This window comes from Ambystoma mexicanum, chromosome 2p (assembly GCF_040938575.1).
Source record: "Ambystoma mexicanum isolate Mex_15411 chromosome 2p, UKY_AmexF1_1, whole genome shotgun sequence".
NCBI lineage: Eukaryota > Metazoa > Chordata > Amphibia > Caudata > Ambystomatidae > Ambystoma > Ambystoma mexicanum.
This window is the reverse complement of record NC_090923.1, coordinates 86,200,528-86,213,038: the sequence shown is the minus strand read 5'-3', so window position 1 is coordinate 86,213,038 and position 12,511 is coordinate 86,200,528. Positions and strand designations below refer to the sequence as shown.

The 12,511-nt window shown below is 46.3% G+C and overlaps 1 protein-coding gene across 4 annotated transcripts in view; it reads right to left on the bottom strand.

Moving 5' to 3' along the window:
* IMPDH2 (inosine monophosphate dehydrogenase 2) overlaps positions 1-12,511 on the bottom strand; it is a 603,389-nt gene that overhangs the window by 450,509 nt on the left and 140,369 nt on the right. For all 4 annotated transcript variants that reach the window (XM_069643304.1, XM_069643305.1, XM_069643307.1 and 1 more), the window contains one exon: positions 1,238-1,328. In XM_069643304.1, the coding sequence (XP_069499405.1) occupies positions 1,238-1,328 (91 nt within the window). The remainder of the gene's footprint in view (positions 1-1,237; positions 1,329-12,511) is intronic.

Sequence of the window (12,511 nt, the reverse complement as noted above, 5' to 3'; positions counted from 1 at the left end):
CTTGAACTGATCTGTTTAATCAGATCCTGCCCATTTTTCCCAGTCTTAGAATTCTAACCCTTGTGTCCATCTGGTTTTATGTTATATTATTTTGTGTTTTTTTCTTTAATATCTTTTATGTGCCATCATGCCTGCGGGTCTATTGAGCGCGATATAAATAAATGTAAGTGTTCAACACCAAACTAAAAGCCTACCTCCTCACCTGTGAGTTACCCTCTTAACCTATCTCATCTGCCTGACAGCTAACCATTTTTCCTTGCCTCTAACAGGCCTGTCCCTCACTTCCACCGCCTCCACTCTTGCACTTCACCGAGCATGGTCGCATCCTGAGCACAGCTGGCCGTACCGCCTACTTACACTTAAAAATGTCAAATGTTGGATTGTCCTTAATCTATGCATCTTCACTTCTGCATTGTTCCTGGTGACTGTTCCATTTACTCCCCTCCACAACCTAGTCAAAATGTCCCTCAAACTCACCCAATTGTGAGAAGCTCACCCTGATTTCATATCTATTGTATGTTCTTTTTCGATCAAAAGAGCATTTTTGTTCCTGTATGTAAATAAACGTCCCTAGGCTTAACTTGTATTTTCTTTTATAGCTGCTCGTCATGAGCTGCTTGAGAGTTTAAGGGGGAGCCTTGAAAAATAGGGCCTCCCAATAGTCCCTTCGGGGATCTGACGGAAGACCGCTACAAAGAGCACAAAGATTGCATGCATGGTCTGCACTTAAACATCTGGACCTAAACATCCCAAACACATTGGGCGCAGATCCGCTGAAGAAAAATGTGTGTTGCGCAGGTTACAGGAGGAAAAACATCTTGCTGCAGCAGAAGCCAGCAGTGACAACTTGCATGAGGCCGAAGGAAAACATTTTTAAACAAGAAAGTGCGTGGAGCAACACAGGAGTAAATGTCCTGCGCGCTGAAAGGGATCTAGTTCCACCGCACCCTTTTGAAAACACTGGCAGATGAAGCCATACAGCAGGGCAAAGGGGCAGTATTCTGGGCACACAAACCAATATTGAACTGCAAAAATAGTTGTTGATCAAAAAGGCTTTGGTCCCATGATTAAGGAGGAAAGGAAAAGGGACGTTTAAATACTATAATTTTATGCATCAGTAACCACACTGACTACCCAGAATCTGCAGTAAAAAAGTGTTTTGTTACACAGCTGCTGCATATTCTACATGGTACAATAGTTAAGAGAAAAAAAAGTATACAATTTTAATATTCTTTACCATTGCCTCCAATGACTTGCAATTCTGGGTATTTATCCTTGATGTATTTGATCATATTAATCTGGAAAATGGAATTTCCCTGAGAAGAATCCTAAAAATAAGGAAGAAAAGAAAAATTGAAAGACAAAACAAGGTTTTATAACAAGTTAAATTCAGCATTGTGGAAAATTCAACTTCCAAAAATGACGTTTAATGCTTTATTCCCTAGATTCGCCTTTCACCAAGTTGAAGATATAGGTCATATAGAAGTGTGGCCAGAACCTCTGAATATCGATCTACAACAATAGGAACAGCTAAATTAAAAAGAAGCAAATCGCTAGGTTTTGTAGAAGGCCAAATTGTATTCACCTGCAGCCAAGCAGTCTTCTTCGAATCAGTGCATGCACTCAACACCAGCTGCTCAAGCCAATCTTAGGGGAATTGCTCTTGCAAACTCAAGATCTTTGCATCACACTGAGGAATCGACAGCTTTTTTAAGAGCGTGCACAAGGGAGTGCTTGATAAGAGAGGAGAAGTTCCGGTAGCAAAGGAATGATTACAGAAATCTGCCAAAGCTGGAGAAATGGAAACAATGTTGTCCTTAATGGTTCTGGAGGAGCAGCGGAGCACCTGTTTGGATGAATGAAACTTTCATAGATCGGCATGGTCTAGAAACATCAGTGTTATAGGAGAGAGAGAGGAGAGGAGGTGGAAGGGGGCCTGAGCGAGGTAGAGGGAGAACGATGAGAAGAGGAAAGGGAGCACAGGATGTCCAGGGTTTTAGTGGTGAAATGAGAAGTCAGGGCCGTACAGAGGGCCTGGGAGGGTGCAGGAGAGGTAGAGACTGCAGATTGGTCAGCTCCTTGCAGATTAAAAAGTCTGGCCATGCTGTCATTGGCAGCAGAGACGCTGGCTAGAATGTGCTTCTTAGAGAAAATGGAGTCTATATTAGCAATGTTAGTAACCATTTGGTCCTGGGCTCTCCTTGAGGAGCTGTTGATCTGAAAAATAGGTTCCGTCCTTAAAGACTATTTGGCTTTCCCAGCGCTTTAACTGAAGATTTTCAGGTTCGCGTTTACCCCCAGTAGTGATGGACTTGTTTTTTTCGTTGCCAGAGTCCAAGTTTCAGCCTTTTTTCCTACCGCTTCAACTGTTCAGGTGATTTGTTTCTTGCAGTCTAGGGACTCTCAAGGGTGAGGTTGCCAACAAGGTAGGAGCTGGAAATCGAAGTTTCTGGGTTGTTTGTCAGGTCTATCCATATTGTTTGTGTTCCTGTTTCTATACATTTTTTAGCCACTTTCGTCATCATCGGAAGTTGATCTTGTAGGACTGGCAGAGATTTGGTTTTCGCTTCAAGAGCCATGACGTAGGCTTCAAGAAACATTAACGTGGTGTGTATCATCACTTGTAGGGTTGTATGATCTTTTAAAGTGTCGGCTACAGCTCCATAGAGCTTGGTGAACGGAGCTAGAGCAATCGTCACAGCTGACATTATGGAAAGAATATCCGGTTTCTTGGTAGAAGTCTGTTTGGTTCAGCGACTAAGTTTGTGGAAGGTCTTTTGGTAGGTGATTCTAATTGGCGGGCCGTAAATTGCAATCAATGAGGTTTGTTAGATCTGTATGTGTCAAGCAAGTACCTTCTGGTTGCACCAGATTGTGAAGGAGGTAAAAACTGGTCTTCAATTTGGCTTGCTAGCTGATTGTTCAGGTCCCAGACCAGAGTTCTGTCTTTTTGTTGTTTGGTCGCTTTAAGTCCCATTTTTCCAGTACTTGTGTTATGGTCTTGGTCACTCATTTGGTGAATAACTGGTAGGGCTGGTCTCCCTTGACTGCCAGTTTTTTGGTCTTTTTCAGTTGTGGTCTCGCTTTCTCTTGAAGAGGAGTTCTGAGCAGTCGAATTTGGGCAGCACCCTTCCAGCATAATAGAGGAGTCCAGGTTTGCTGATGGAATTGGAGAATTCAAGGCTGGTTGGCAGGTTGATGGACTGTTTTGCCTTTTACTGGGCTACTGACAACAAGTCCTTTTCTAAGGGTGCTGCCAGATTTAAAAACTTCTTGTTCTGGCTGCTCTTGAAAAAGGCTGAGTGAAACTATACATTACTATGCTGAGGCAGCGCGTCATTAGACATTTTTATTGAGGCGTTCTCCATCCTACGTTGTTTGGAGAGCGGAAAACATTCTTTGACTGCCTCCAGGATTTTCATGCCTGAAAGTTCCAAATGGTCATTTCTTTTTTCGTTTCTTGCATTGGGGCACAGTTTGAAAAAATTTGAGGTTGATGTTCCTGGTCTGACAGAACTCTTGCTCGGCGCTACGCCCCGAAATAGCCACCCGCTCAAACAGTGTCCCCGGGGGGCCACCGGAGCCTAGCATAAGCTGGCAGGGGCCGAGGCGCAAACCGAGGCTGTAATCAGGCAGGTGAGCGGACCGTTAAGGCGGCATCTCCGTCACTTAGGTGAGACATGTTATTTCTTGTTGCAAGTCTCTGGTCAGGGTCACTGATGTTTTCTAGGTGTGGCGTAACCACACTAATGCTTGAATTTAGCAAGTTAGGGGGGCTAACCTGCAAATGTTCTAATAAGGCAGGTTTAGGCGACAATGATCTCGATGTAGGTTGAATTTTCACCATCCCTTTCTGCTTACCGGGCGTTTAAAGCGTGGCAAGCATTGCCGACGTGCAGGAGTCTTCTTGCTGTGGCGTGATCGTAGTTGCTCGAGTCCTTGTGCTCATCAAATAGCGGCCCTCCTCATCTTTGGAGGAGACGACCGCGTCCGCAGTCCTGATAAACTGGCCTGGCAGAGGATGTTTTGGAAGCCCTCCACTCAGCCGCTCTGCACTTCAGAGTCATACCAAGAGTTGCACTTGGAGGCAGGCTTCAGGTGTATCCTCATGATGGGGGCAAGGATATCAAGAGGGCTGGAGATAAAGAGATGAAGGTTGAAAGGGGCTGGGTCAGAATGAGAGTCAGCCACAGGGGTAGGAAGAGAGAAAGTGGAGGCAAAAGCGGTCACTGACTTTCGCTTCATAGGTTGAATGACTGCGACGGAAGGTGCTGAGGTAGTTTTTGCCAGGGGGACCAGCAGTTTCAGGGGAGAGGAAAGCAGAAAGTGGTCAGTCCAAGAGAATCGAGTAGTGAGGGTTAGAGAAGGGGCGGGGGATGTCTGTAGAGATGAGAACATCCAGGGTGTGTACGGCTGAGTGTCGGACCAGAGGGAAAAATAGAGCAGGAAAGAGTTACATATGTCCTAGAAAAAAAAAAACAGGTGGGGTCAGAGGAGTCCAAGTGGATGTTGAAATCCCGAAGGAAGAGAATCTGAGCGGTAGAGACCAGGAGAGTGGATGCGTGATCAGCCCATTCAGATAAATAGAGGGTGACCTGGCCAGGTGGCTAAAGTCAGAGGACGGGTAACATGGAGAGCCTGCAAACCAGGCATTCAAATGAGGAATAGGTCTGTGGGAATGATAGAGGCAGGGCCCCATTCAGGACAGATCAGGGCCACTCCAGCCCCGGGCCGATTGGTCCTGGGCTCTGAGTATCTTGTAGCCCTCAGGTACGAGTCTCAAAACTCATGACAGAGCTGACCGTGAACCATGAGGACATCTAGGTCAAGGGCATCCAGGTCATCGAGCAGGTGGCAGATGTCAGGAGTGCGACAGCAGAGTGAGAGTTTAGAGTAGCTATGTGGAGCAGGTTGCCACTTTTGAAAGACTTCCGGGGGAGGGGTACAGGAGAGAGGTACAACCAGTGGAAGTGGCAGGGGGGCTCAAGAGGGGGCAGAGGTGGAAAGAGAGGGCGATGGGCCAAGGGTGAAGGAAGAGGGGGTGGCGGATCGAGGAGGCAGCAGAAGGGAGTGGCTGGGAAGCTAGAGAGGTAGAGGAGGTAGGTGGCACAGGATCTATAGTGTGGTAGATTGAGTAGCAGGAGAAGGGAGGAAGTTGAGACGCGTGAGTCGCCCATCAAAGAGGAGGATGTTGGGTCGAGTGCCCTGGCCATGACGGTGCCATTTGGACGGACAATGATGGCTTTGGAGGACAGGAAGGAGGCCCAGAGGACCTCCATCTTCTGCCACCATTGATGGGTGAGGAGGAAGAAGGGGAGAGAACTGTGACCATATGTAGGGTCCATATGTCAGGAAAGGGAATGATGGATGTCGTCGAGTGTGTCTGGAGGAGGCACTGATGTAGGCATCGGCGATGGGAAGGCCTGGATTGGAGACCAGGATATCCTCTAACTTCTTGCTTCCAGACTTTGTGAGAGGGATAGGAAAGGTGATAGAAGAATGCAACAGAAGACAGCACCATCACGTACAGTGCCTAGTGCACACCAACAGTATCCCACAGTAGTCGTACTGCAGAGCAGGAACCTAGAGTAGGGAGAAAAGCATAGTCGACACCAATAGTAGTCACCAGTATACAGAAATGGGGTAGGAACCTAGAGCAGGTAACAAAGGCCTAGAGAGCACAGCAGAAGCAGTGTGCAGAGCACAACCAGGAACGCCACACCTAGAGGGAGAAAAGCACAAAAAAGGACAGCAGAGTGTCACACACACAAAATGATGCTGTGAGGAAAGCCTAATGCATGCACAGACAGTATTTGTTTGAGACAAACATTTAAGTGGAAGGGAGGCACTTGTTCCTCTGGGAGACAACACAATTGCTCCCTCACCATCACCAGCAATGCCCCTATTCCATGGTCTGACCACCATGCCATCCACTTCAACATTCCCACTGCCAGGAACAAGCACCTTGCACCACCACCCATGCCCAAAACACTTTCTAGACACTCCAGGCAGCTCACTAAGAGAAAGTATACTGCCTTACCTACAAGGTCCAGCCTTCAGACCCCCCTTTCTCACCTGACCCAGAAACCTTCGCCCTAACTATGATAAGGCTATCAAATCAGCCGTGGAAGCAATCGCCCCACTCAAACCTCAAAAAGCCAAACCCACTAGCCACACTAATGCCTGGTTCACTGCTGGCCTCCTGTTACTCTGGACTAAGAAACGAGCAGCCCTACTATCCCCATGTTAAACTACCCACACGGAAGCATCATTCGAGCTAAAGCCACCTCATTTGAAACAAGGATCACTGAAGCACAATCCAACACCAAAGAGATTTTCTCAATTTTCAGAGACCTAGAAAACTCCCACACCTCATTTATTCAGATTTGTAGAGCGCAAGTCAGCCCGGGGGCATCATGGCGCTTGTTACAGACAATATCTTCGTTACACAGGATACAGTAATTACATACAATACAGAATTTACAGTAGACATGTATACATTAGCAATGCAGTATATTTACATGGATTCCTGAGTTTCCTAATTATTTTGCAAAGAATGAGGTTTTCAGTTTCCTGCGAAAAATAAGGAGTGAGTTTTCTGCTCTAATGTCTGCAGGGAGAGCGTTCCAGGTTTTGGCTGCAATGTAGGGGAAACTTAGACCTCCGGCTTTGGCTTTTTTGATGCGTGGGATGCAGATACGGTTGGAGTATTGCGTCCTGGTGGGAGTGGGAGGAGGAAGGTTTGAGGGTGGTTTCTGATAGATAGGACGGGGCGGAGAGAGAGGCATTTGTGAGTGAGGGTGAGGATTTTGAGAGTGATCCGTTCTTTGACCGGGAGCCATTGGGCTGAGTGCCTGGCCCGGGTGATCTGCTCTCTTCTTGGGATACTAAGAGCGGCCCGGAGAGCATTGTTCTGCGTGACCTGTAGTCTGTTTATGTTTTTGGCTGATGTGCCTGCTAGTAGTGCATTTCAGTAGTCCAGTTTGGCTCCAATGGTTGCCATCGCTATAGAGAGGCAGTTGGGTTTATAGAGGTAGGGCTTGATGCCGTTTACGAGTTTGGTGGTGTGTGCGGATGCGGAGGTGATTGTGCCGACTTGTCTAGTCATAGATCGTGAAGAGTCAAGGTATACTCCCAGTGTCTTTACGGCTGTGGATACAGGGATGATGGAGTTGTCAATGGAGAAGTTAGCGTACACGTTTGTCTTGGGTGTTCTGTTGACCTAATATGATTTCAGTCTTGTCACCATTGAGGCAGAGGCCATTAACTGCCATCCATACCTTGATGACTGAGTAGATTGTGTGGAGTGCCTTGGCGTCTTCGTTGTATGATCCTGAAAGGGGTAGCAGTACTTGTGTGTCGTCCGCGTAGTTCGTGTATGTGATGCCATATGAGTCAAGTTTGTCAAAGAGGGGCTTGGTGAACAAGTTATAGAGTGTGGGTGCAGTGCAAGATCCTTGAGGGACCCCGCAGTGGATTGTTGTGGGAGTGGCGTTGGCAATGTCCGAGAAGACTTTCATGACTCTTCCCTCTAGGAAGGAAGTGATCCAGAGGGCTGCTTTTTTGGAGAAGTTGGCTGAGTGTGTGAGGTGTGAAGTGAGAGTCTTGTGATCAACCAGATCTAAAGCGGCTGAGAGATCTAAAAGGAGCAGAAGAGCAGGCTTGCCTTTGTCCATGATTTGGGTGATCTGACTCTTCGGATCTACCAGGGCTGTTTCTGTGCCATGTCCTTTCCGGAAACCTGATTGCCTAGCCACGAGGATGGAGTGGGTTTCCAGAAAGTGTTGGATTTGGCAGTGTGTGGCTTTGTCCAGTAATTTCAGCAGCAATAGCACCGTGGTTATTGGTCTGTAGTTTGGTTGTAAGGGGTCGAGAGTAGGTTTTTTTTTTTTTTTTTTTAAGGAGAGTCCGGACCCAGGCCTCTGAGGTTAGCTGGGATGATGCCTGTTTTAAAGGACGCGTTGATGAAAGCCGTGAAGAGCGGCGCAAAGCAGTCTGCGCAGTCTTTGACGAGTTTGGTGGGCAAATATCGCCTTTACAGGGGGAGGGTTTGAGATTTTTTAGTAGGTTAATAACTTCTGATTCAGTGACATCTCTGAATGAGAAGTCAGGTATGGTGTACTTGGATGAGGTGGGTGGGGTGTTGGTAGGTTTAGTTCCTGTCCGTTGAGGAAGTGCTTTACAGTGGTCTTTGATTTTCTTTTGGAGAAGGTCAATTTTGTGTAGCATGGCAGCTTGAATGCTGGTACACCAAGCTTCATCTTTGATTATTTCGTCCGGTGTATTAGGGTGGAGATGAGCTCATTAAAAATGGCGAAGATCTCTTTGGAGTATGATTTGGCATTGGAGATTCGTGTGTTGAAAGCGTTGGCTTTGGCATCGGTGATAGCTATCTTGTATTGGTGGGAGATTACATTGAATTTGTTTTTGGTACTGGTGCAGAGGTTAGATTGCCAGTTTTTTAGTGCTGCTCTTTTGTGGGATCGCATTGAGTGCAGTTCTTCAGTAAACCATGAGTTGGTGTGTAGGGATTTCTTCTCTTTTTTCCATTTGAGCGGTGCTATTTCATTGATAGCTTTGGTGATGACATCCTTGTAGATGTCTGCTAGGATATTGGGGTCATTAGCGAACAGAGAGCTAACTCGGGGATATTGAGGTATGGGCGCAGGTTATCCTCTATGGGTTTTTTAGAGCTTCTGACTTGTGCAGCGCTAGCATGGGTCAGAGTTTTGTGGTTTTTGGTGATAGGAATAGAGAACTTGATGCAGTTGTGGTCAGTGCAGGGCAGTGAGGAGTTAGAGGCAATAGTGGAGAGGCAGTTATGGTCTGCAATCCAATCAAGAATGCGGCCTTTGATGAGAGTAGGACTTTCTACTTTTTGGGTGAAGCCCAGGTCATTGAGTTCCTTGGTGAGAGTGGCTACAGATGTGTCCTTAGTATCGTTGAATCCGAGATTGAGGTCTCCTAGTAGAAGGGTTTTGGTGGAGCTTTTGATATTATTGCTGAGGATGTGAATGATGTTGTCCTGGGAGTCTGGGGTGTTGCCTGTGGGGGTGGTATAGTAGGTGAATGTTGATGGTGCTGTTGGGTGACAGTGTGAGTTTGGCCGATAAAACAGAATCTTATTAAAGACAAGACCTGGTGGGATGGAATTCAAACGGCTATGTTGAACAAACTGAACACCCCCAAAACCAAAATCCGAACAACCTGACAGACCCCGACGAACAACCCTACCACGCAGCTCCTACCCACAGACACAGCCACCTCATTCTCTTTCAAAGATAATCGATGGAAAGACATGATCAACATCATGAAATCCATTAAACCATCCAACTGTAAAGGAGACATCTGCCCGGACGCAATCATCAAGGACTGTGCCGGCACCCTCACCCCATTTCTCACTGCATTCGCCAATTCCTCTTTCGCCACCGGAAAAGTTCTGTCCTGCCAAAAAAGAAGCCTGGGTGCGCCCTCTCAAAAAACCCATCCTAGACCCTACCTCACCCAATAACTATGTGCCCATTTCCACTGTCCCCTTTTTGCTGAACATTTTGGACCAAGCTGCCTACCTACAGGTGCAACAATCTATTGAGCACAACAAACTCTTTGGGCTTCGTAAATCAGGCTTCCACCCAGGACACGGCACTGAGACAGCCTTACTTGATTTTAAAAACCAGATGATTCTGCAAGAGACTCTGACAAACCTGCTCTCCTTTCTCCTTGATCTCTCAGCAGCATTTGACCTTGTGGACCACAATGTCCTATGCCACCACTTAACCTCCACAGCCAAGTTCTGACCTGAAGCCACTGCATGGATCTCATCCTTCCTAGAGGGAAGGAGCATGCAGGTTTTCTGACGTAGCCTCTGCCTCGCCCACCGTCATACTATGCACAGTACCACAAGGATGCTGCATCTCGCCCACCTTCTATAATATCTTTACACATCCTCTCTTCTACATTCTCAACTCACTGGGTATCTCCTACACCAATTATGCACACTATACACAAATCCTTCTCACACTGATAGGATACTATGACACTGACTCCAAGACCCTCAATAAGATCTACGCCACCACCCAAGTGTGGATGGTGACAAACGGACTGTCTTAAACTGACAAAACCGAGCTGCTCATGATAGGATCTACTGAAACACTCAAACCTCGATCCTCAATTCAGCCACTTCAACATCGATGGAATCAGAATCCTAGTTGCAGACTCAGTGAAAACTCTGGGAGTCTATCTTGACTCCAACCTATCAATGACCAGTCATGTCAACGCCATTGCTTCATATGCAGCCTACCACACCAAAAATCTAAATTCAGTCAGACCATTCCTCTCCAAAGACAATGGCATCACCATTGCTAGAGCCATTACAGGGTCGAGACTAGACTACTGTAATACCCTCTCCCTATGCACATCTCAAAAAAACATAGAAAAACTACAAATTATCCAAAACAACTCCCTGCGCGCAGCCATCAGCATTCCCAAAAGGGAGCACATTGCTGCCGCCAGGAAGCAAGCACACTGGCTCCAAATCAAAGAGCGAGTACTCTTTAAAGCCCTAGCCTTGACCCACAAGTGCGTCCCTCTAACTGCCCCTCCTTACCTCTCTGCTCCACACCCACAAGACCGACCAGAATGCCCTACACAAACATGCTCACATTACCCAAAATCAAGAGACCGAGCAGGAAGGGTCAGCTTCCCTTACCTAGCAGCCAAACATTGGAATGCCCTAACCACCACCCGTGAGAGCGGAAAACTCATCTAGCATTCCAAAACAGGGTAAAAATGTGGATATTTTCACCCGATCACCTTCAACCTCACTCTTCTAGCCTGGAATGATACCTTTATGAAAATGTATACTGTATGACATGTAACTGCTGTGTATATCAAATACTGTAACCATGCAACTATTCCCTTGTAACGAAGCTCTTCACAAATAACAGTGCTGTAATGCCAAGGGCTGCCTGCGCGCTATACAAATGTAACATAAATTAAGTGTTCCAGATGGCTCCACACTTGCGGGAAGAGTCCTGGGTGTTCTAGGTAAACAGAACTTTGTCTTGTAGGCAGAACCCTCCGATGATGCAGGGTCCTCAGGATGTGGCCATGGGTAAAAAAGGATAACCTCAAATGGGGCCACCCCTTTAGTCTTTCATTATAATTGAAAACAGCAGCACTGCACAACCTATGGTGAAGCAACAATCTTGTGGATGGTGGATACAAACGAGGACCGAGCTACGCAAGAGGCCTGATCATCTGCACATTGGACTTCAAGATCGACTTCCATGGATCAGTGCAGGAGGAAGCAATGCAGAAATCTACAGGAGAAGAGAACCGGAGGACAAATCCGACATGAGATTTAATATAGGTGTGTCACATTTAAGGAAGCAGAGACTGCCAAGGGGGCTAGCCCTCAAGAACTAGAAATCACTACTGATCAGTATGGTTTTGAATGTCGTTTATGAGGACATGTGTTCAATTCTTAGAACGGGTTTGGTCAAAGGGTTGTAAATGTTGATGGTTACCTTTTGACATTCAGTGCTTACTAAACCTCAACATGATTGCAACTAAAAGGTTTTAACATAATTTTACCACTTGATGTTGAAGAAAGAAGTGTTTCATGTTGGAGTGGAAACATTTCACTTTAATGGTCTACCTTTTATTGGGTGTTTGTTGTTCTTTCTCTGGGCGGGTGTTTATACTACTGGTTATGCATCTGATGGGCTGGAAAATTATTAGAGCTCCTTCCTATGCAACTGATCTGCCGGTCACGGATGCAAAAATACCAAGGGATTTGCTGTTCCCAATTTCTGGAGATTGTTTTTATTTCGCATCTTTCTTGGACACATTTTCCCTTTTAAGGGGAGTTAGATTGGGTGGCATGTATGCTTAGCAGTAAGGCATGTTTTTGATGAGTTACCATTGCTCTGTTCACAGGACAATGTAATATTGGTATCCAATGCCACAGGAAATCGGATATGCAAATCGTACTCTGGTGTAGTTATTCTGGTGCAATTATAACCCGGGCCCAATTTTATGAGAGGCATATTCTCTTGGCCCAATTACTTCATTAGTGCCACAAGAACTCCTAGTGGCATGTTTTCTGGCACACTCCTTTTATTCCAGCTGGCAAATTATGTATCATGTCTGAAGTTTTTGTATGTCACATCAGTTATAAGCACTTTATGCTTTGTAATACACACAAGTGTTTCTTTCCAATGTAATTGTCATTTGTATAACGCCCTTGACCATTGGTATGGACCAAATGCGCTGTAGGATAAACGCCCTTGGGAGGGTACAGAAGTCCAGGTATGGTAAGTTTGTCATCGTTCTAGAACGTGTGGGTTCGTTTTAGCCAATATGAAGGTAGGGGTGGCCAGTTCCCTGCTAGTCAGGCATGTGGATGGGTGTGGCGAGGTAGTCTGGCGAGTAACGTTATGACAAAACATGTTCGCATTGGTCTCCCCTGTTAGTTGGTCTCACGGGCAATCAGCGACAGTTGTTTTTT